This window comes from Wyeomyia smithii, chromosome 2 (genome assembly GCF_029784165.1).
Source record: "Wyeomyia smithii strain HCP4-BCI-WySm-NY-G18 chromosome 2, ASM2978416v1, whole genome shotgun sequence".
NCBI lineage: Eukaryota > Metazoa > Arthropoda > Insecta > Diptera > Culicidae > Wyeomyia > Wyeomyia smithii.
This window is the reverse complement of record NC_073695.1, coordinates 162,975,015-163,000,275: the sequence shown is the minus strand read 5'-3', so window position 1 is coordinate 163,000,275 and position 25,261 is coordinate 162,975,015. Positions and strand designations below refer to the sequence as shown.

Genomic DNA, 25,261 nt, shown 5'->3' with positions numbered 1-25,261 from the left:
TGTATTGCAGTCATCAAAACCGCGCTCCATCATAGGACCGGATGTTTTCAACAGGCCGATTTGCTTGCCATAGACTGGCCTCAAAATTTTAAGTGATAGGGTAGGGAACATATTCTCAGCAACTTCAGGAACCGCCTGTGTATTGAGACGAAATACTCGAATTGTGTTGAATGAAATTCAAACAGAAGTACATATCGTTAGTTGAATTCAAAACTGGCACAACTCAAAATTTTGCAGTTTTGAGTTATTGATGGCAAACGATGCGAAATCTAGTTAAGTTTCATCTCACAAAGACCCGTTTTAAAATTCACTATATATCCAGAAATATAAGTAGATGTGCCTTTATTTCACAAATCCAAAATATCCCTAAAAAGACAGAAAAATGAGGTTACAATTCTTATAACTTGCTTATTACATGCACATGACAGACCCAAACAAGTTCAATAAATATGGGAAATCTTAAAATTAGAATTTTTCACGAAAATGAAAAAAGAAAATTTTGACGCAAATTTTCAAACGCGTTTTTCTCGAAACTATAATTTTTGAGTTGTGCCAGTTTTGAATTCAACTGACGATATATCAATCTGTTCTCTATCTTTTTCTCTGTCAGAACTTGTTTTCAGATTATAAAAATATGTTAGCAAACTTTAACAATAATCAATTACAGTTACCAATCGAGGGACACTATTCCAATCACCCCGAACCTATTTTAAGCAGTTTCCATCTGTTTTGCAGGCGATTTTTTTTCAGCACTCGAAGTGGTTCCTGAATGGCTGCAATATAGGTCGATTTGTTTCGATCGCTGTTTATTCACAGATTTCTTTGTGATTAACGGTATTTCTTAAGACAGCTAGACAATCACAGTTTTCGTTTCCATCATTGAAATCATCGATATTAATCAAAATTCAGGAGTTTGAGGCCTGTTTTCTTCGACTGAATAAAATAACCGCAGCTGCTTAAGCCGTTCCTTACCCAATATATTCACCTAGTTAAGTGTAAAGCGATAAATTTTATCTTGGCTTCATTTCACAATGATAACGTTATATAATTGATTAAAATTGTCATTGAAATCGTTTTTGTGCATGTAAAAAGACATGCCGTGAAATATTTTTGGTGAAACCGATCAGGAATTTTATCAAACAAACGAAAATTCAATTAAAATCTTGTTTCTCTGAACAAATTGATTGAACAAATGCCATGATTTGTTATATTTTGTTGAATGTATGGCCTAATCCCTCCCCTCCCAGCTGGTCTCGAGGTACGATGCTGGCCTAACAAGACAGTCGTCGTAGGTTCGAGTCTCGACTCAGGAGAGACTGTCAGTGTCAGTAGGATCGTAGCGCTAGCCCCTCCAACCCCTTAATAGTCCATGTTTTTTATGATCGGCCCTACACTTACTATTTTAAATGTTATTCATGTGAATTATTAGTAGATACACTACTGCTCATTCATTCAGGTATTAATCTCAACTTTTTGTTTTGGTGCAATGTCACCCCATAGAAGGGGTGAGATTAGGCCAAAGTTCATTTATTTCTAGCAAAACTTTAGTTTATTGTAACTTAGCCATATTTGCGGCAATTCTTAACTAATCATTCAAGCATGCATTGACGTGTTTTGAATCCAATTCGTTACTTAAATTTGTACATTACAAACTAGGGAACGAAAACGTATTCTTGTTTGGCACAATCTCATCCCGGCAGACGGTACTGCTAGATATTTAATAAGACCACGAAAGCTCCGTAAAACATTAATTTGTATTGTGCCGTGTCAAATAAATGTTGTGTGAACAAAAAAAAAGAAGACCACGAAAGAAGACATTATTGGTACCGTCTGCCGGGGTGAGATGAAGCCACGGGGGTGAGATTGAGCCAAAACGGGAAATGTTTGTATGTTAAATTACTTAAGATTTCTAGAACCTAATACCTCAAATTCGATATTTTATGAAACGTGACATATTTATTCACAACTTGAAATGGAATATAGATAATATCAGTAAACTGTTTCACTTAAATAATGTAAAACATGCGCAAATAACGTTATCCAAAAATGTTCCAGGGAAACCAACCCGATCAAAAAACCACATCAACTTACTGCTCAGTTGGTACGTTAGGATGTCATCTCCAATGTGTTGAGGAAATATTATGCATTGAACCTGTGTTGGCTCAGAAAAAAATGTTTTTCCAAACTGTACACTTTTCGAGCCCTTTTGGGGTGAGATTGTGCCAAGCTATAATGAACGGTACAGTGTGCGGAATTCACATTCACGACAAAATTATATAAGTATACACCAAAATACTTGCATTGTTTACATAGAGTATGTTGTCTAGCTATGGCATTATTTGAAATAATGACTTCAAGCTTGAGAACAGTAAGCTAACAACTGTTAGATGGAAATTTACAAAGACTGATATTACTTATGGAATGTAACAAAATATTGTACACCTATCTATATAAACTGATGATTTTTAAAGAGAGTAAAGAGGGTTGTGGGTACGTTTCCACCGGTTTTGAGATCTCCAATGAAATATACAGTGGTCAATGACATAAAATAGTTGAAACGAAAAGTCTTCTCAGACATTATGTCCTATCGTTTTTCCTTTTTGAGCTTCCTGGAGACGCCACTATGAGTATAAAGACTGTCTTTAAGCCACGTTCTCATAACTGGTTACTTTAGATATCGATTTGATCCAGTACTACATTTCTATACATTTTTCTATAATTCATATGTACCGTAGTTTCTGGTCAACCCCCTATAGCCCCTTAATAGTCCACGTTGTTTATGGTCGTCCCTATACTTACTGTTTTATCATGTTATTCATGTGAATTATTCGTAGATACCTTACTGTACATTTAAAAGGTATAAAATTCAACTCTTTGTTTTTGGCACAATCTCACCCCATAGAAGGGGTGAGATTAAGCCAAAGTTCATTTAATTTTAGCAAAATTGTAGTTTATTGCAACTTAACCATATTTGCGGCAGTCGTTAACTAAACATTTAAGTGTGCATTGACGTGATTTGGATCAAACTCATTGCCTAAATGTGTGCATTTCAAGCTAAGGAACAAAAACGTATCCTTTTTTGGTACAATCTCACCCCGGCAGATGGTATTCAGGATCAATTGTGACCGCGAGTGATATCAGAGATTAAAATAAGTGTAAACATTTTAGTCAACATTTCACCACCTCCTACAAACTCAATACTCCTGCTTTTGCGTATGACTTGCTGTGATTCGAAACCCTCGAAACTTTATCCATAGACCACTACTTGATCTTCACATGCAGTCTCAGTCCTTTAGATTTTTCTGAAACTCTTATCGAAGTATTCAAAGAATTCAGAGCACGAAAAAACAATGTATTTCCCAACAGTAGACGTCCCTCTTTTAGAATTTCAATTGAATTGAAGTTTTAAATAAAATAAACGCATGGAGTTTTTTCTCTTTATTGATACGTCTACAGTTTTTTAACATGATTCCGAGATTTTTTTTATAAAACAACTAATATTTGAAAAGGTTTCCAACTTGAAACTGGCTCAAAATGAGCTTTTTGTTTTATTCATTGCGTTTTAGATACTTTTATAATAGAGGGTCTATTACTGGAAATGATTGAAATGTCTTCATCACATTAAATACCGCACCTGATTTTTCGTTCGTTTGTTTACATTTCGCTTAATTGTTTGGCGAGACTAGAACCTTAATGCGTTACATATACATAATTACAGGTTAATATAATTAAAATAGAATACAATAAAATATTTTTGAATATTTGAAGTTCTTTATACATACAAATATTTGTATTATTCTGTAAATGTTTGATCGTGGTATTGCACATACATATTTTTATCGACAAATTACACAGTCTATACTGTTGATTTAACATTAGGTGACGTCCTTATTTGTATTTGTTGTTTACCTTTTGAACGAAATTTTACTCGTTTAAACTAGACTCACACATTTTTATATGTACAAAAGAAAACAAGTATTTTCGATTGAATAATACATCTATATAGGAGTAAGTGTCTGAACAACTTCGTAGCGCAAAACTTCATTGGTTGTTGAAATTAAAAACTATAAAGAGATTACAACAATGATCTCTAAATTATTTGCGGACATAGAATTTATTTTTATTTTGATCGAAAACATTTTTCATATAACAACAATTCCGAAGGACTATGGAACGAATTTCCTGACCATGATGTTGTTTGATCACTTCAATTAGATGCATATTCAGTTTTTTTTTAATTTTTCACGTAAATCGTTGGATCAAATTACTAAACAATTGTTTCAAGATAGTATACACACTTGCCTACATAATGTTTCCTCGTTAAAAAAAAATACCGATCTACCTTAAAACATTCTCTTTTAAAGAGATTTCGTAAAAAATTTCCTGAATCATCGAGAACCGACCATTTTTACAGGTATGCCGTAAATTTGCTTCTATTTATCTCGGTACCCTGAGATTATTTGACCAAGATGTCTGGATCATGGATAAAAAAGAAGTATTATTCGGAATTCCGAAAAACACAACTGTCGAGATAACGTATTGTGCACATGGAGCATGTTTTGCGGATGAATATCATTATGAAGAACAAAAATCATTCATCATCTTTTAAGGGGCCGTTCCTAAACCACGTGGTCATATTTTGGTCACTTTTTATACTCCCCGTACCCCCCCGTGGTCTTTCGTGGTCTTTTGGCAAACCCCCCCCCCCTCCTTGCGACTTTAACCACGTGGTCTTTTCATTTGTCAAGTGCCAAAAATTCACTTTAATTTTTGCATTTTTATTACATTTTTATTATTAAACTTTCAGTACATTCTATGTTTCTAAAACGCAAAAGCTTCATTCTTGACTTGGTGGCAACAATAAATTATAAGTCAGGAAAAAAATCACAGGAGGGTTGTGTGCAAAGCCACGACCGCAAGGTTGAAGTAGAATACTTTATTTAACCCCTAACCGTATTGCGGCTTGTAACATCAAGCGATTTCGTTTGCTCGCTGCTGCGTGTTGCATCATGTTGCAACTTAGCAGCTGGGAGACGACGAAATTTTGTTCATGCTGATTGATTGAATCTACTTCACATTTGCTCTGCATAGTCGAACTAACTGCTTTTGTGAGGGTGTTCTAATAGGGCAGTTTGTTATTCAAAATCGCTTATGCTGATCACAGCCTTTGCGCTGCCCTTACAGTGGAGGGTTACCTCAATAAAGTTAAAATTATACAACTGCAACAGAATTCGATTGCATCCCGCACAGAATGTCTGCTTGTGTTGATACCAGAAAATTATAAACCTTCAATTACTTGTTTATTTGTCTTCAAAAAGGCATTTTGCGGTTCAAAATCGGTTACTGATCGCAGCCTTTGAGCTGCCCTAACAATGGGGGAATTAAGATACACGGACAACATGCATTGTGGAAGCTATTTCACATTCAGTGAATTAGACGGGCGCGACAGATTTAAATTGCTAGGATCCAACACAGAACGCTTGCTTGTGTTGTCAAAAATTCAATTCAATGCAATCTTCATGCTGCCCCAACACAGGGGGAATAATGGCAGTCTGGCGACACACGCTGAGAAAAACCGCGCTGCTCCTGAGACGTGGTGACCAACCACAGAGCTAGTGCTGCTGCTAAGGAAGGACGACTGCTGTTGTCGCTGTCTAGAACTATTATGAGCGGCTTCGGCTGAAACTGAGGCTCTTATATAGGCCAAATAGCATGTTTTCAATTGCAAGGTATATGATTCTGTCGACCGTGCTTGGGAAGCAATCATATAACTACCAATCAGAGGGCGAATTTTTCGTTTTAACAAGGCTTGACTATTTTCAATAGTACAATAGTGTGAATAATTGAATTACAATTATCTTATTTTGGGATGAATCTTAGAAGATTTTCCAATCTATTGCTGCAAGAACGAAGAAAATCCATCGAATACTAACCGATTTATTAGCATTTGAAATTGGACATATTTTTCACTTTCTTCGGTTTTAGATTTTCATTTCACATCCCTATGTAGCCGAACTTCCTGAAAGAAGTATTCTACTTCAAAAGACCACGTGGTCACCAATAAAGCTAAGCAAATAAATTCTGTTCTACACAAATACCTTACTATGAAATAGAGCTGTACCGAATATTCGGCTGGCCGAATATTCGGGCCGAATATTGGCCAAATTACGAATTGGCCGAATAGTTGTGCTACTATTCGGCCGAATATTTCATTTATTTTTGTTGTAGGTAAAACTGACATAAGTTGTTGTGTTACAGGTTTATTTAGTTTTTTGAATGTTGGAGAAAATGAATGTAAAAAGCTATATTGGAAATCTACTCATTTAAAAACTTGAAGTTTCGGTTTAAGCAAGTAATCATTTCTGCCTGTTCTGGTAGTAAGCTGCTCCGATGTTGCTCAAAAACCAACCCCTCAGTGGAGAATAAGCGCTCACTGAAGCTTGTGCTAGCGGGTGCTGACAAGTACTTCCTTATTAGTTTGAACACGGCAGGAAACGTCGATTGATGTTCCTTCCACCAAACGTATGGATTAGCAGTCCTTTCAATAGCTTTTTCGGAGATGTATTGCTCAAACTCGACTTTTATCTGACATAATGTCGGATTAGCAACCTCATGTTGCTTTGCACCAATTTCAGCAAAACAGTCCCAGAATCCACTGGAGCCCAATCCGTTTGCTGACGAAGGTCCTGGTAGTGGCGAGTCGTCTGATGTCCTCACAGCGTTTTGGGAACATTCAGTAATTTCGGTAATTATTTGATCTTTCAAGGGAGCACGTTCTTCCTCTGGGATAAAGTTAAACTTGAATCTTGGATCGACGACGGTAGCATACATGAAGACACTTTCCTGCAGAATGAGCCTAAATCGTGACTTCAGATTACGGAGCAATGCATCCTTAGTTGCTTCTACAGATTTTTGGTTGTTATTCGGCTTCTCCAGGTATGAACGAAGGGTAATTACATAAGGGATAACTTCCGAAATGCATGAGTCTTCGGTACTAATAAGACGAGTAATTTCTTCGAAAGGACCCAAGAACTCTAAGACAGGGCTGAACAAATTCCATTCACATTCAGACAAATTTTTAATGCTGTTGAACTCACCGGTGTAGTAGGTTACCGCTGGCCGTTGATCCTTCAGCCGCTGAAGCATATAAAATGTCGAATTCCACCTGGTTCGTATGTTTTGCATGAGTTTATGTTCCGTTAACTCATATCTCTTCTGGATTTCGAGTAGCTTGTCACAAGCCGACGGAGAATGATTGAAATGGGTAACGATGTTACGAGATTTGGCAATTAAGTCTCTTACTGCTTTTTGTGAGTCGAGAGCATCGAGAACTACCAGCTGCAAAGTATGAATGAAACAGCCCGCATGTGGCAGTTCAGCCGTATCCAATCCTTTGATCATGTTGGCTGCATTATCACGTAGGATCAGATGTACGCTCGAGACAGGTATGTTCCAGTCCGCCAATATTCCGTGTATTTTGTTACCAATTCGTTCACTGGTATGGGAACCAGGGAATTTACAGGTGTTCAAAATCGCATGCTGTCTAGCACAATTTTCGTCTAGCCAATGACTGGTGAGGCTGATAACAGCTTTGTTACTTGGCGAAGACCAGATATCCGTAGTACACGAAATGAACCCGTTCCGAGGTAGTGACTTCTGTGTTGCCTCTCTGCATTTAGCATACATGTCAGGAACGATTGTTGTCGAAAAATATTTCCGGCTGGGAATCTGCAATGAAATTGCTGAATAGTCAAGTGTGGACCTGCATTAGTGAGCTTACCTCATATTTCGGCTGCATTTTGGCCATAAGTCGACGAAAACCTACATTTTCGACCATCGAGAATGGTTGTAGATCCAGAACCATCATTTCAGCAATTGCACCCGTAATTTCCTTAGATTTGATAGATTTTAGGTCCCACTTCTCTGCTGCGGACAAACACTCCTTAAGTATAGTTAGAGAGAGCCTGTCTTTGGATGCTTTCGATGATTTCCGTTCACATTCCTCGGCACCGTAAGCTTGGTACAATTTCGGGTGCAATTTTAGGTGATTAACCATCGCCGTATTCGTTGCATTTTTACCAATTCCACCGCAAAACTTATTTTCAAAGAGCACATTGAGAGTATACAAGCCAAGTGCATCAAATATACGAGATGTTTATATCCTCTCATTAACAGGAATTCTAAACTTTGTTTAAAGAACAAACTTTTGATTTACAAACAATTTTTTAGACCAGCAATGCTTTTTTGCTGTACCGATCTGGTCAAGTTGCTGTCCAACAAGGAAGAAAACGCTCCAAAGGATTCAGAATACAATTCTGAAAATGATTTTGAAGCGTCCTCCTTGGTTTGGTACACTCGAATTACATAGACTTACTGGTGTTGAACCATTAGTAGCTATGTCAAATAAAATTATTAACAATTTACGACAAAAATCGTTGCAATCCTCAATTGCTACGATAAGCTCTCTTTATAGCCAATAAGTTAGCAATTGAGTTAGTTGTAAGTTTACTTCCCCTTTTCTGACAAGTAGGTTTAAATCCCTACGAATGATAAGTCCTAATTGCGAAAGCAAACAAATCCTAACAATTAAAATTACAAATTTCTAACAGTGTTGAGAAGTCACCATTTGTGATTGGACACACATACTCATTATTTACTATTATTTATCATAAATACTTAAGCTACTAACAAATCCCCCCCTTAAAAAAAAACAATTCCACCGCGAGATATTGTTGCGTTGCATTCAACGCACTTTGCACTTTTGCCCTCGTCATTAACTAGATAAAAATCCCAAACAGCCGAAAGTTTCTCAGTCATTTTGCGAATTTGAATGCGAACACTAGCGAAAGAAAAAACGGACTGATCTGAGGTTATGTTATTGTTATTATGCGAGGCTAAGCGCATCGAGGTGACAGCTTGCAATTTATACACTGAAACAAAATAAGTAATTTAAAACGAGAATGACGGGCGCGAAAACGTTGCGTGGCGCTGAAAAAATATCGTTATCTTTTCAAGTATTCGGTCGAATATTCGGCTGGCCGAATAGTTCATAAAGCAAGTATTCGGTATTCGGCCAAAGGCCGAATAGTGGTATTCGGTACAGCTCTACTATGAAAACAAATAAACAAGATATAAGTGTCATTAATATAAGGCGTCGCTCGCTAACATATAAAGCAGATGGTTGTATTAAAGACCTTATTTAATAACGTTTGGTATAACACCAGCACCGACGCCTCCTCCGTGGTGTCGCATTGGAGCTACAAACGTCCATGTGTCAGTTTTAGGATCATATACCTGAAAATATGAATAAACACAGTTATTCTAAGATTAATTACATTCTGAAGCCTAATTCATTTTATTCAAAAGTAAATCTATTATTACATTCAAAAGTAAATCTATTATTATATTACTATAAAATGAGTCAAAACTCGAAGATTTTTAGTGTTTTATGAAATCAATTAAAACTGTAAAGTAGTAAATATTGCACCGTTCTAGACTGTTCCAGTAATTATAAATACACTAAGGGCATCTTCAGCGGTGGTCCAAATTGTTGTTTTGTTCTATTTTTTTGGAACAAACTCAAACTCACTGCTGCACCGGTGTTGTAAATTTTGTTTCATACCGGATCTAAACTGAAAAATTTTGAAACTGGTATCAGGGGCGACTCGTGGCTTTTCAACTACAAATTCTGAAATACTACAAATTCTGAAAATCACAGTTTGGGAAGTGATTACATTCATGTCCGCCTAATCACACAAGTCATTCTTTTCGTTACTGTTTAAAAGTGAAACTAAAAACCAATCAAATATAAATATGAATTAGCGTTCAAAATATATTTGTTGCCTGGCGTCTCCGTGTGCAATGCACAGGTTGCACCTATGAACGAGTCGCCCCTGCAGTTATGTAATATTTTATCCGAGTTAAATTCCTCTGAAAAAAAAACGCGGACTCGAAAAATGACGTCTATTCGCAACGCACACGTCTACTTCGATGATCTTTCGAGTGTTGTTGAATATATTACTAAAAAAATAAGGGGAGGCTGAGAATAAAAACAGTACAAGAACCTCTTGTCTTTAATACTCATTACATAAGTTTCTCAAATTTTGTTTGTTCCAGTAGAATTTCACTTAGAAAGAACCACAAACTCGAACTTTTAATTCGCATACGAAAAAGTCGCACTATATGAATAAAAAATATTGGTGACCATCCTCATTGAAGTAAATGATCTTTTTTGCTATTAGTGGCCCGCTAAATGGCACAAATTATTTTTATTCCCTGTAAAATTTGCCGCTTAATAATCTAGGCTTTATCTAGGTTTCTAACAAGAAAAATCTAAAAAAACATCAAAGATTAATTCAATAGAGAGATGAGTTTCTTCTTATTTTTTAAGAAACTTGAAGTTACCATAAAACTTCTGGTGAAAAGGTCAGGATATCTAAATGTGAAAAAAATTTGTTTTTGGCAGATTACATTGGGCGACAAAAGCAGAAGTTCGTCAAAATGCCACACAGTAAGTGCTCGCCGGGTTCGTCACTCCTACGTTGGCTTACGAAAAAACTTATTGGAGTTTCTGGAAATATTACCTTCGCCAGAAACACCAAAATTCACTCATTCATCCTTCATTTTTTTCCAGTTTGAACTCTAGGGCAAAACCTGTGTTTACCAGTATTATGTTTACGAGCTCTTTACAACGTTTTTGGGAATAAATTATTCCAATGATCCTACATGAGTTATTTACAATCGAAAAGCTCATAAGCCTTATCTTCCTAAATGCATCCGTTTTCAAGTTATTTTGAATTGAACTTTAGAAAATTATAAAATAAACACCAGATTTCAAATTAAAACAATCGAGTAGATTTTTTACTATAATTTTTTATATTTGAATTTGGCATAATTTTGAAACTTTTGGTAAGTGGTTCAGAATGGAGAAATATAAGACATTTTGTTCTATAAATGTTACATTTTGAATAATATTTTCAGTTTCAACTTTTTCAATTTAGTTTCTCTCAGGGGCGACTCGTGACTTTTGAACCTACTTGCACAACTGCAAATTCTGAAAAAAGGCAAGTTATTGTCTTTGCTACTATTTAAAAGTAAAACTAAAAACTACATAAAAAACATAAATGTTCATTTGAATTTAAAATTTATCTTTTGACTTGCGTCCCCGTGTGCAAGGCACAGGTTGCACCTATGGACGAGTCGCCCCTGACTGGTATACGTTTTGGTCTATTTTTGTCACTTTTTGGAACAAGAAATAGATCGTTCTAAACGATGCACGCTACCAATTGGTAGGTAAAATGTCATATTTCAATTGAATACCTCATTTTTAGGTATTTCCATATAAGCTTTGCGGGCGCTGTAGGATAAACAAAACAAAGATTTTTCACATCGATCACAATTCATTTTTGTGGCTTTTCCGAAGAGGAAAATGAACAGTTTTGTCGTTCTTGGCTGAAAATAGCTAGAGATTTCATCAAGGAAACCGACTAGCAAAAGGGAGAATTCTGAAAAGCCCTAAAGGATCACGTCCTATCCTCCGAAGCCCTACTTGCAGCAGTAGTTTTTCGATCATAGGTACCAATCCTTCCTGAAAAATGTCACTGACGTTAAACTCAAACCGTGAAATCCATAGTCTTGGGGATATAAAGTGTCTTGCCAAAGTAATCGTTTAATGTGCGTAAAAATTATCGAATTCCCGTTTGTTGAATATTGAGCGCTCCGCGGAGCGCTCCATATTTCAACGAGTCTCGTGGGAAACTGATAGCATGGGGTATTAATTGTTGACGGGTGACAGATGTCAGCGGTTTAAAGCATCAAGATATACATCAACGGTGCGAGAAACGCGAAGTTGGTCTATATTAGCTAGTTCTATTCAGGTTTTACTGGTGTAAATCTAGTATAAAATTATTCCAGAAATAGACCACCGCTGAAGATGCTCTAACGATTAATCACCATTTCAAATGACGTGCAGTATTTAACCAAGTTTCGGCTGCGTCCTGCTGTTTACATCCTAATAAAACATTATTTTTTAACTGATCAAGAAATCGGGGTGTTTTATTATGGACCAGCTGAATGTATCCGGCCTTGCTCGTGTAAAAATTTCTGTTTTTCTTCAATTTTCTATATTTTTAAATATTTTTTACCAACCTATCATTTCAAATATTTATTAATATTTCAGTTACAAACCTATTTATATACCACATTTTTCCTTTCTCCATCAGGAGCTAAAATAAATAAATCTGCAGGTTAGCCAACCCTCGAACAAACAATATATATTGAGCGCGGAAAAAACAATTTTATCATATATGTAAGTAAACTGTATGTAGTCTACCATGATTGACGAAATAAATAAATAAATAAGTTTCACTCTCACCCTTTTCTGTTAAGATTGTCGCTTTAATTTTTTTTTTGTGAGCATCTTTCTAACATATAGCGTTCGACCAATGCACTTACGTTTATTCGGAGCCACAATGTTGACTAAAAACTTAAGTATTTTATTGTTATCTTAATATACACACATACTAATTATCAATATAACTGTAATATATACCTTAATGTTTAGGTAACAGGTACCGTGAGGACAGAAATTATTTACTTCACCTCTGATAGTGAAAACAAATGCTTGCTATGTCTTCTTGTTTTACTTTTCTATATAAACAATACCAAGACCATCCTTATTGTTGAACATCAGTCTTCATACATTTATTCAAAATTAGAAGATAAGAGGGCTATGTTCACATTTTCCGCAAGTTTAGAATCAATTCCAATGCAGAAAAACAACCCTCACCACACCAAACGTTCGGACACCTATTTTCCGCTTTGGAAAGTCAACTCTTACCTATAAACCTAACATCAGGGAGTATTTGAATAATTTCTTCTGCTATCCACAGCGTTTCAGATTCCAGATGTCGCCATCTTGAATGTGAAAATAGCGTTGGACGGGTGTTCGCTTTCTAGAAATATCTTCATTATTTAAACATTTTACTCAGTTTTACACAGCTTGGCAGAAGGCAGAAATCGCCAAATTGATTTCAAAATAACGTTTTGAAATAACGTCCAAGCCTTCTTCTCTATTTTATCAAACTTTCCGGAAAATGTAAGTCGTCATGTGGGATCCAAAAATTGGCCCCGGACATGCGTATTTTTTATTCTGGACGTCATCTCGATACCGAAAATATACATATTGCAGAGCATAAATTCGTTTTCGCAAAATCCTGAAACCGGAAGTCGCCGTCTTAAACTTAAAAAATGTCGTTGGACGTTTATTTCTGGTTTCTGAGGGTCATCCCGGTTCCGGAAAAACCAATGTTGGAAGGTTTATAAACGTTTTCCAGAGTTTTGTACTGCTACCCAGAAATCGAAAGTCTCCATCTTTTTTTTATAAAAACATCAGACCTCATATTCCGGTCCCTAGACATCAACTTCTGGCCATGACCGACCGAGGGCATAAAAGTTATCGTACTCATTCAAAATTTTTCAAAAATGTACTAAAAGACCTGACTTTCTTATCAATTAAAACACCCTCCCACCTTGATAGTTGCCCCTTCCCGTTTTCGACATCATGTTCTAAGTTCTGGAAATCAATTGCCGGCCTCCAGACATGACTTAAGGCCTGAAAATCATTGTATTCATTCGAAAAGTTCTCATAATGCACGAAAAAACTTGATTTTCTTATCAATTTACAACCCCTCCTCCTTTGAAGGTTGCCCCTCCTTCTCCCCAACATTTCTATGACCACTTCCTTTGTACAAAGAACACGTATGCCAAGTTTGGTTGAGATCGGTTCAGGCATTCGAGAGTTATGCTGGAACACTCATACATACATACAAAACTTGTCTTTTATATAAATATATGACGAAACCTACATAAAATCTGATTAGAGAACTGTACCAGGACCGCAATTTTATACCGCACCAAAAGGAATGGATGTCCCTAAATCAGTAGAGGCAACTAACGCGGGATAAGAGAAACGATATTGCGATTTACGATGCAAGAAAGAGATGCCAGATAGCCCCAGGTGGGCCCTGGGAATAAAGAAATTCGATAAAAGTAACGCAGACTATCTTATCAGGGTTAAGAATGTATTTATAATTTTCAGAACAATACATATGCATCAATTGAGTTAGCAAATGGTATGTTTTAGGATATTTTCTAATAAAAGTCGCATTTTCACATTCCCTTACTAAAATGTATACACTAACACGAATTTTACAAAACGTACCTCTACTGTAGAAAGATTCGATTCGCCATCATAACCACCAATAGCCCACAATTTACCTGCAAAAACAAAAACGATGTTCTTACAAAAAGTTTTCCATCTGATTTAATGAAAAAAACTTTTGGCATGTCCGAATTGAAGCGATAAAGGATATTTACATCACTCACCCATATTAGCCGCTAGCGCTACTCTACTTCTTTTAACATTCATTGGTGCTATCAGTTGCCACTGATCCTTTTCTGGTGTATAAACCTCGACTGATCGGAGGAAACAGCTTCCGTCATAGCCTAATTAAACAAAGTATATAACATGAATATAAAAAACAACTGCGAGCTTAAACGTTATAAAGAACAAACAAATACCGCCACAAGCATATAGTTTTCCACCCAATGTGGCTACGCCTAGTCTGCATCTTCTATTTAGCATTGAACGGACCTGCAAAATTTAGTTATTACGGAACATGAGGATTAAAAAATTAGTAGCGATATACCTTGGTCCATGTGTTTGTTGATACGTCGTATCGTTCCACGGAATCAAAAATTGACAAACCATCATGACCGCCTGTAATACAAATATATTCATTTGTAATAAAAACTTCGATAACAGCTATTCCCCAAAATATTTAATGTTTACTACCATATTTTATTTATGGTATTTAATATTGAGTGTGGTGTCAGAGGCAGTGGGGGTTTTAATCATTTAAGTGCAATTTTGGATAACTCGAAATTATAGTTCCACGGAATTGTAGAGTTTTGCTAAATCTCTCTAAATGCCACTCACAATATCACAAAATTTCAATCTCGACAAATTATAGGTTTTTTTTTATTAGGTTCCCGACCGAGTTTGTGATATTGAATTCTTTTCATAACAACTAGGGTAACAGGGGTATTTTGGCCAGCTTTGGGAAGTGTTCGCACATTTCATTAAAAACAAACACAATTTTTCAACATAAATACTTACTCTATTATACCATTGTCAAAAGCTAAGTGTCTATTTTAATAAACACCGTTCAACAATGCAATATATTGAAAAATATCCTAGAAATTTCAAAATTTCTACGAAATACTAAAAACATATTTTGGTCCACCAAATTTTTACTTTGGCCCACCTTTATATCTACAGACGTATATGGAAATAGTTCGGACTAATTATGTTTAAGATCATCATCGGTATTTTTCGAGCAAAAATAGTGGGTTTGAGGTGAACATCCTTCTGCTGTGAATTTTTGTAAATTTCAGGCATCTAAAAATGAAATAATTTGGCTTATAGCGGTTTTACAGGCATTCTCATCCAAGTTCATATCGTTAAATGTGATAAATTAAGAAGTAATTACCTGTAAATTGTCACAAGCTGCTTCTTTATTCACGTGCAACGGCCGAACGGTAATCAAGGGAGATGTCAAAACTTGGCATAGCCAAAATATGTTTGCTTCAGAAAGAGGCAAACATATTTCGGCCATGCGTTTAACCACTTTTTCAACTTTTTCCAACAAATTGGAGTATACAAACTGTTTCTATGACATTATATTGATGTTACTACAACAACGAATTGTTTGAAGAGCATACATATTTGTTACTATAGCTTCCGGACGTTGACTTGTATATTACCACTTCCTCTTGACTTTGGGTTGACGCAGCCATGACTTTGAATATGTATGAACTTATTCCAAAATAACACTACCTAGAGCCAGTTTTTCGCGAAAATTACAGTGTAGTATGATTCTTAGGTGTGTTATTCAATGTTGCATGCATAGTTTTCCAATATTCATTGAATTTATCAGATAAAATGCGTAAAATGTTACCGGGTGGGCCAAAAGATGCATGTGGGCCAAAATACCCCCGTTACCCTATATGTAAATGTCTTTACTTATTCCCACATGAACTGCCGGAAAGGACGCAAGCTATAAAGATGGTCGGGTTTGATATTTTTCAAACCCGTAACCCGTCTAGCAAACAATTTGTGTAGGAGTCTCTGATGTAAAAGGTACAAGATAACGGAAGCAGACTGTATTCTTGTTGAAGCTGAGAGATAAAACCACTGTTATATACTAATCATAATATCAAAACCCTTATTTATTCGGTCAACCTTGCATCAGATGCTAAACCATCATAGAAAATGCATAACACACATTTTTGCCTTTCTCCTAGAAAGGTATAGCAATCACTGAAAAAACTAAAGGTATAAAAGTGCTCCAAAGGGCCGAATGTCGTAAATCACTCGATTCAGTTCGACGGGCTGAGCATTTTCTGTATGTGTGTGTGTATGTGTGTGTGTATGTGTGTGTGTGTGTAACGCTAAACCCTATTGAATTTTATCGTGATCGGATTTTTAGTTTAGAGAGTATGTATCAAAATTTAAAAATCACGAAACATCATTATCTCAGAAACTACTCAACCGATTTGAACAAAATCGGTCTCAAAAGAACAGGATACCTGAAAAACCCTTAACTTTTGAATTTTTGAAAGATTGCACATATGGTTCAAAAGTTATGAGCAGAAACGTGTTCTGGACTTCTCTGTTAAGTTTAAAAATGTGAAAACCAGCTATAAAAAAAAATTCGAGGACTACTTGGACTCACTCACTTTTTTCAGAGATGGCTGAATCGATTTCCACAAAATTAGTGTCAAATGATAGGCTGCCTCATAACACCCTATTGAATTTTACTGTAATCAAACTGTAACTTCATCTGTAATGTATCAAAATGTGAAAACCACGAAACTTCAATATCACAGAAACTATACAACCGATTTGAATAATTCTGTTATCCTACAGCTACCTCCGCAACGCACTAATTATGGCCTACATGAACCCATCGGTCATCTCGCAGAGGAGTACAATTTAAATGGACAAAATTTTATTTTTTAGCTCTTGACTACTGTTTATTTGTTTGACTACTGCTTGTATGTTTAAAATCATTGTATTGAAAAGTATTGTCATATGTTTGTAATCTTCCTGTTATCAAGATGCCGGGTTTTTATGCCGCTTTGAAAACCGCTACTGCTTTTTCAAGGCGGCTTTTCCCAGCCACCAATTCATTAAGACCCTGTGTCGGATGATTTTTAAAGAATAAATAAATAAAAAATGAAGGGGCTAGGTAAGAGTTAACTGATGACTTATTATGATTGCATAAATGATCACGTGGTTCAAAAGTTGTGAAAAGAAAGTCATATTTGAAGTAGAAAAAAATCCTACTATAAATAATCGAATCTAAAATGATACTTTATCGAATGATAGATTACCGAGTCCAATCTAAATATGATTGACCGATTATACCATGATCAAAAAAAATTGCGTTATATATTTGAAACATATTTAATTCATGTTATATGCATGTGCTAATGTATGTTCATATGTTTTTGAATGTTATGTTTCAAATGCTCGGTATAGTTGCACTGTTGGCTACCAAAAATTTGTTATTTAGAGTGATGAATAAATCCAGCAAATATTATCAAGGTGTATTTTTCTGAAAATGGAAGTGTTCGTGTAAACCAATTTAAACAAATAATAAAGTTGAATGAGAAAGGCTGGGTCTGACCGCTAGGTAGATTAATTTAGTTTTTTTGAGTGCGTGTAACAATTTGGAAGAGTCACCAATCGAGGTAAAAATCCTTGCTGGGGTAAAATGCACCGCAACAAAGAGACAAGAAGCGCCATGCAAATGAGGAAAAATACACCCAACCCAGGGGCAAATGCACTACAATATTGGGGCGGTACGGCTCATTTTGTCAACTACATAATAAATGGCAAAATGGTTTTCTTTGGAATTCCGTACACTAGAGCGGCATAGTTCTTGGAAATACCGTTCTTGATTGCCTCTAGCACCGTTGTTGCTGTTTAACGGCCCATAACCGTCGATTGGACTTCCGGACCAAGGTTGTATTAATTATATATAGATTATCGTCGATAATCGTCATCACCGTTGCCGATAACGTATGGTATCGTTATTGGCGATGACGATAGCGTCTTCAAACATTAACGATATCGGCGATGACTATAGTTACTAGACGTTATCAGCTCACTAACGTCTTATGCCAGTTTTGTCTGCTGTGGTAGCGAATGGTGCAACGACAATTTTTTTTACGTCGGAGGGTTGGAGACAACACATCACTAGGCAACAGGAAGAATCCTTTCTTTATTTGTTTATGTTTCGCTGCTCATCAGAAAAATAAATGTCTCAGTTTTGATTGTTTTATTATATGAGGCGCTTTTTGAAGCACAAATTCGAATAGTAAGGTATTTAGCATTGTCATATTTGCATTTAAAATGCATCTAATTGATATATGTAGTGAAGCAATAACTGGTATTGCAGTGGTTGACAAACGTTATTGATTCGATACCGTCCAGTAGCTATCGTCTTTGACAATGACGATAACAGACGGTATCGTTATCGGCGTTTATGAAAAATTATCGATTAACAACCTTGTTCCGGACATTGCTTGGAAAATACTGTAACTCTAAACTTCTTCTCAAATTCAAATATTTTAAATCAATATGACAGACTTATTAATGATACATCTTTTACGCCTGCCATCGCATGAGGAAGTAAAGTCGTTGGCGCCGGTCCGTTAATCAACGGGTCGTAAGTTAGGGTCCTGAGTGGAGTCGCCTCTCTTGGCGTCGGTAATTGGCACAATAACAGTGGCGGAACTATACCGACGGAAAATAAGCGAGAATAAAAAGAAAATGTTTATTTTTGTAAGATTTGGACCATTGTTTGTGGTTATTATTCGATTTAATTAACTATTATTTTACTTTAATATTTTTGCTTTATTCCTCAATGAGATATAAATATTAATTCCCTCTTCGGAAACGGCCGACTTTTTTTAATAACACTGGTCAACACAGTTTCACTCCAAAAGCTCAAACCGGAAAAATGGAAGATTATAGCTATTCAACCATTCCTGTGAATGTTGGTGTCCCAAGCCATTACCGTTTTTTTCCCAGAGACCTAACCCTCTATAAAGCAGTGGCAACTATATTGTGAAAGGCTTCCACCCTGTAGCATCAAATTTCAAAAACATAAACAAACTGAAAGGCCATCCGCCTCAAACAAACAGCACACAATTAAAAAAAGCGAAACACATGTGTCACTTGCCTCCCAAGTGACCATAAGTTATTTTCATTCTTTACTGCTCGCCTTCAGCGACCCGCAATCGATTGCACTCGAAGTTCAAGGATCATATTTCATACCCGGCTAGGTTCGGCATATACAAAATTAACTAACCTAGCAATAAGAACAATTGAACAGTTTGGCAGTGGTTTTCTTGTAGTCTTTTGTCACCCTTACTTATAGTCTTTTATCACCCTTACTCTTACGTTAATATGTAAAACTGCAATAATTGTAAATAATATAAAAAAGCCGTACCGATTAGAATAAACCAGTCGATTCTGAACATACCAAGGAACTGTGTTGTTTAATGCCGGTCCTAGCTGGTGGATACTTTCCATAAGTCCACCATAGCTTGCGATGCCGGTTAAAGACATTGACAAGTCCTTCTCCCCGGTTCGAAGAAACAATCAACCTACATGGCATACCGTGACAGGTTATCTCGCGTAGACCCTGATCACTGCTAAACACGCGAAAACTGTATGAACCGACTATTTAAACCGAAAAAAAGTTAGAAAAAACCACGCCGGTCCGTGCAGCAAAATAAACCAGGTGATATTAGTGCAACACGTTAATCAAGTGAAGTGAATAATGAACCGTAGAACTTAGTGAGAAAATTAATGAAGAATGTTGGGATGAGTGTGATGCTCCGGCATACGTCCCGGACATAGAAGAAAAAAGTGATACGTAAAACGCCACCCAACTTTCCAATGGCGCAAAAGAAGGTATTTTACGATCTAGAACGCAAAAGGTGGTCAAAGTTGCGGGAGAACAACCCCACCAGTTTCAACAATAAGAAAAACTCATAATTTTGAATTCTGATAGACAATAAAAACTCATAAAGTGAAAATAAGTGAAATGGAATGGCCAACACTTTAGCGAAAAAAAACAAATGGGGAAATCATATTCAAAGACCGCACAGAATAGCGGCGACCCGCAGGTGAATGTGCAAAATACGTTGGACTTACACACGGAATATTATGCGGAGTACGAGTGGGAGTTGAATTTAATACTGTGGCAGTACATATCGCAATAAACTTATATCAAATGAACAAGCGGCACAACCGCGCCCATACATTAAAAATCGCCAAATCGGTGGCGAACCTAAACCAAGTGTGAACTTTATTAGTGAATAGAGAACGACTCTCTTAACAGATTAAAAAACTTGATGATGTGTTTTTTTACGAATGTGGAAGTATCGAGCTGAGAGGACAAACTTCGCCGAAGTAAAACATAAGTGTCAACCGAGAAATAAGTAAAAATGGCTGCAAAAGAAGCCCTAAACGTAACGCTAAAAAGGTTTTTTTTATTATTTTTTAAGGGGGGGGGGGATTTGTTAGTAGCTTAAGTATTTATGATAAATATTAGTAAATAATGAGTATGTGTGTCCAATAGACTGGGACACAGTCGTATAGGAAAAAAGCGTTGGTGTAATTTTTTCGCTCCCATGCACTTTTCGTGTTCCTTATGGGTCCTGTAACAACTGTGTAACTTTTCAGATCGATCGGTGGAACCCTTGATTTGCGCCCGATTTTTAAAGTTTCCATACGATTTTATATTGGAAAATCCACTTTTTCAAAACTTATCCTCTAGAAATTTCCAGTTGGCTCCTTAAAATATACCAATACATGATATTTGTAGGAAATTTTCCTGGGGATAATTCTTCTGAAGACTGTAAGCCGCTACAAAATTTGTAGAAAAAGTTATTCACCTTAAGGTGAAACGGGATTGTGGTCTTTTCCTATACAATTTTGAGGTTAGAGTTCTTCTTACTTTTGTAGTCTGAGCGTAAAAAATTCGGCTTCCACTAAATAAACAGCACTAAATTGTGATGTACCTGCTCGTACACACTTAGAGTAAGGTGAAGCATACCACAATAGATCAAACAATGGTCGCAGTGGTTCATTCTTCTACAAGGAAAACTTAAATTAATCCACCTAGCGGTCAGACCCAGCCTTTCTCATTCAAACTTTTATTTGTAAAAATAGATTTACATGAACGCTTCAATCCAATAAATGTATATTCACTCTTTAGGTTCTAAAATATTGATGTTGTAATCTATACATATAAAAATGTAGTCCGGTCTGTCTGTCAGTCTGTCTGTCTGTTTGATCCATATAGGCTCGAAAACTACCGATCGACGTGAAAATTTGTATGTAGGGGTTTTTGGTCCCGATAAAGGTTCCTATGATAGTTTGAGACCCCTCCCTCTTCTGGAAAGGAGGGGTCCAATACAAATGAAACATAAATTTCTGCACAACTCAAGAACAAACCAAGCAAATGAAACCGAATTTGGCATGTGGATGTTTTAAGGGGTAATAAATCTGTCCATAATGGCTCAACGCCCCTCCGTTTTCTGGAGGCACATGTTTCTGCACAAATTTCTGTACATCTCGCGAACTAATCAACTAAATGGAACCATATTTGGCAGGTAAATGTTTTTAGTGGTAACAAATATGTTCCACAATCGACCTCAGGCAACATTTTGGATTGTAAGATGGCAACTTCCGGTTTCTGGAAAACAGCCAAAATGGCCGATTTCCACACAATATAATAATATCCGGATAAAGAATGATACACAGGAGCTGAATTCGACCACAGATACCATTTTGAATTCTAAGATGGCGACTTCCGGTTTCGGAAAAACAGCGGCAAACGACCAAATACCACCCAATGTGGGTATTTCCGGAGTCGTAATGATGCACTGGAGCCACAAATCGATTTCAGACACCATTATGAATTGTAGGATGGCAACTTGTGGTTTCTGGAAAACAGCCAAAAATGGCCGATTTCCGTCTAACATGAGTATTTCCGGATCTAGAATGATACACAGCAGCTGAAATCGACCACAGACCTCATTTTACATTCTAGGTTGGCGACTTCCGGTTGCTGGGAAACAGCGGAAAATGATCGAATAACACCCAATATGGGTGTTTCTTCAACCAGAATGACGCTCAGAGGCCAGAAATTGTCTTAAATACCATTTGGAAATCCAAGATGGCGACTTCCGGTTTGTGAAAAACAGGCACCATTTTGAATCGCTAAATGGCAACTTATAGGAAACAGTCGAAAATGACCAAATAAGACTCAATATGGATATTTCCGTAATCGAGATGATGCATAGAAACCAAACATTGACCCTTGACACCATTTTGAATTTAAAGACGACCACTGTTAGTTTCTGGAAAACAAGCAAAACAACTAAATACCTCCCAATATGAGTATTTCCGGTGTCAGATTGATGCCAGAAAATTTGCTGAAAATGACCGAATACCACCCAATATGAATATATTCAGAATTAAGGTCATAGGCGTAGCCAGAGGGAGGGCAGGGGGGGGGCGTTGTCCCCCCCCTAATTTTTGAAATTGGAGCAGAATTTTATTTTCCATAACTTTAATAACGTTTGCGCCAAAAAATGGACAAAAGTTGTCAATTTTTCAAGGGTTTATCTCTACACGCACTGACGAAACTAAACCATGAGTCATCAGAAAAAAATTCATTTGCGTGTTTAAATAATGGTACCCCGCCGCGTCGAAAACGGACATCGTGCGGCAGTTCGTGGACACCGGATACGCCCGTTCCGGCATCTACAACATCTTGGCACTATTGGACACCAATCAGAGCATTGAAAGAAAACCTGGTTCCGGACGGCCGACGACCCTGAGCGACAAGAAACTCCAAAGGATACTGAAGAAGAAGACTGAGGTAAAAGTGGCTACATCGCTGCGTGCGCTTGGCCTGGAGGTCTGTGCAACCGATCAAGCAGTGCTTGGCGAACATGGACGGTCAATACCCGTTCACTAGTCTCGGAGCTGCAGGCAATGACGCAGCGGCAGCGCCTGAATAAGATGGTCAAATCGATTTTCCCGGCAATTCACGACGTGGCGGTGGTGATGGACGACGAGATCTGTGTCACCCTGGATGGCAACGACTGGTAGGGCATTATAGTACGAAGTACCTGCAGGATGTTGCGTCGTTCACCGAAAAATACCATAAGGCCGAAGACACGGTGTTTTGGCCGGATCTAGAGTCGGCTCACTATTCGAGGCGATCGTTTGAGGAGATGGAACAGCTAAATGTCGATATGGTACCCAAGTTGGCGAACCCGCCCAACGTTCCCAAGATGCGTCTCATCGAGGATTTCTGGCAAGCCTGAAGCGTAAAATCTACTTCAACAATTTTGTCGCGAAATTACAGGAGAAATTGATAAATAAAACGAAAAAAGAATTAAATAACATGCCTTCACACATGTTTTCGTCCGCTATGGCGAATGTTCATGTTAACTGCCGGAAGGCCGCGCGCAAGAGCGTAGTTTTTTTTGCAAGTAAGCTAACATAATTACCTTCCATAGGAAATTTATCAAACTCAGTTATCTGTCCTATTTATTTTTTACCACTATCCGAAAAAAGTCCATTTTTTAACGCATACGTTAGAAACGTTAATGAAACAATACGGCAGCACAAGTGAGGACGAGAAGGACGACGAGACAATTCTTTCGTGCAACCAATTAGACCGTTGCGGAAACGTGAGGCTCGAGCTATTGAAACAAGGAAAAAAGCAGCTTCACCACGCTGTAATTTTCAAAAGCTGCGAATACACTCTTCTTCTCTTCATTACTTGTAATCAAAGAGCTAAATAGCATTTCTGAAAATGTAAGTATTTATGACAGAAGGAAACAGTCACGTTTTTTGATAATTGAGTTTTGCAAATAAATTCTTGTTGCATCGAATAGTCTTCGTATAAAAAGCAAAATTTGATGCACACACACTTTCGAAAGTTAGACGAAACAAATCGCAGTAATAACACACTGGTTCGTGTACAAGCCACAGGTTGAAATATATTAGATATAAGCCAATTCCTCATTTTTTTTGGATATTCGCCAAAATCGTTGGATATTAGGCAAAATCATAGGGACCTTGTTTAGGGTGTTTACGAAAAACTGTTTTGTCCTTTTGGTAAAAATGGCATATTAGCCAATTTTTGAATTACGGGCAGTGTAAAGTATCAGCCAGATCAAAAACAATTGAAATGCTTGCCCTATGTTGCGTGGAATTGCACCGGTTTTCAGTTGATTCACTAAGGACATTGTAGCGGCAAAAGTACCGAGCAAATCCGTGTTGATCACTAACTACTATATTTTTTTTTTCAAAATACCATTTTTTTTCTTCTAAAATTTTGAAGAACTTGCCCCCCCCCCTAATCGAAATTCTGGCTACGCCCATGATTAAGGTGATGTACAGAAGCCAAAAGTCGATGATGTTGTCATGATAAAACCAATCATTTCAAACGATTTGTTATCTGAATTTGTTCATATTCTATGGCCGATTCGTCGTGCATTTGCAGACTTCAAACACATCGCAAGGAATCAATGAATTTGGAACGTTCAAATAGTACGATACCACATTTAATTTATGTTGATGCCACATATATCGATCAAAGCAGGTATAGATTTGAATAGTCTTTGAATTTCTTTTCTTTTCGTAACTTTTTAACCCACATATCAAATTGTTATGAAGTTCGTATGACACTAGTTATGTTCAAATGAGTCATGTAATCTTTGAGATAATAGACTTTCGTTGTTTTATTAACAATTCAATACATAACGGTTGCTTAAGTTCGATTATAATGAAATGAAATGGGAACGTATAGGGCAGCCAAACTTTGAAACCACGTGTTCAATCATAATTCATTAGTTAACCCTTAACTAGCCTGCTCATCTCATAATAATATTAATCAAATCGGTTGTGTAGTTACTGAGATAATGAAGTTTGCCTGATTTTCACATTTTGGTACTTTATAGACGAAGTTACAGTCTGATTACAGTGAAATTCAATAGGGTGTTACGAGGCAGCTAGACACTAATTGACACTAATTTTGTGGAAATCGGGTCAGCCATTTCTGAGAAAAGTGAGTGAGTTCAAGTAGTCTTCGGAATA

General features: G+C 36.9%; 1 protein-coding gene and 1 long non-coding RNA gene across 5 annotated transcripts in view; one reads left to right on the top strand and one right to left on the bottom strand.

Annotated features, from left to right (window-relative positions):
• Positions 1-25,261, bottom strand: part of LOC129726106 (kelch-like protein 18) — a 205,762-nt gene that overhangs the window by 36,697 nt on the left and 143,804 nt on the right. For 2 of the 4 annotated variants that reach the window (XM_055682758.1, XM_055682759.1), the window contains 5 exons: positions 14,709-14,779; positions 14,581-14,653; positions 14,386-14,505; positions 14,222-14,277; positions 3,424-9,294 (listed from right to left, as the gene is read on the bottom strand). In XM_055682758.1, coding sequence (XP_055538733.1) covers positions 9,196-9,294; positions 14,222-14,277; positions 14,386-14,505; positions 14,581-14,653; positions 14,709-14,779 — 419 coding nt within the window. In that variant the 3' untranslated portion in view covers positions 3,424-9,195. Of the gene's footprint in view, positions 1-3,423; positions 9,295-14,221; positions 14,278-14,385; positions 14,506-14,580; positions 14,654-14,708; positions 14,780-25,261 lie in introns of those variants that run through there. The other 2 variants (XR_008728242.1, XR_008728241.1) reach the window with 2 other exon arrangements.
• Positions 20,377-25,261, top strand: part of LOC129726115 (uncharacterized) — a 46,292-nt gene continuing 41,407 nt past the window's right edge. Inside the window, exon 1 of the long non-coding RNA XR_008728247.1 lies at positions 20,377-20,624. This is a non-coding gene — a long non-coding RNA (uncharacterized LOC129726115). The remainder of the gene's footprint in view (positions 20,625-25,261) is intronic.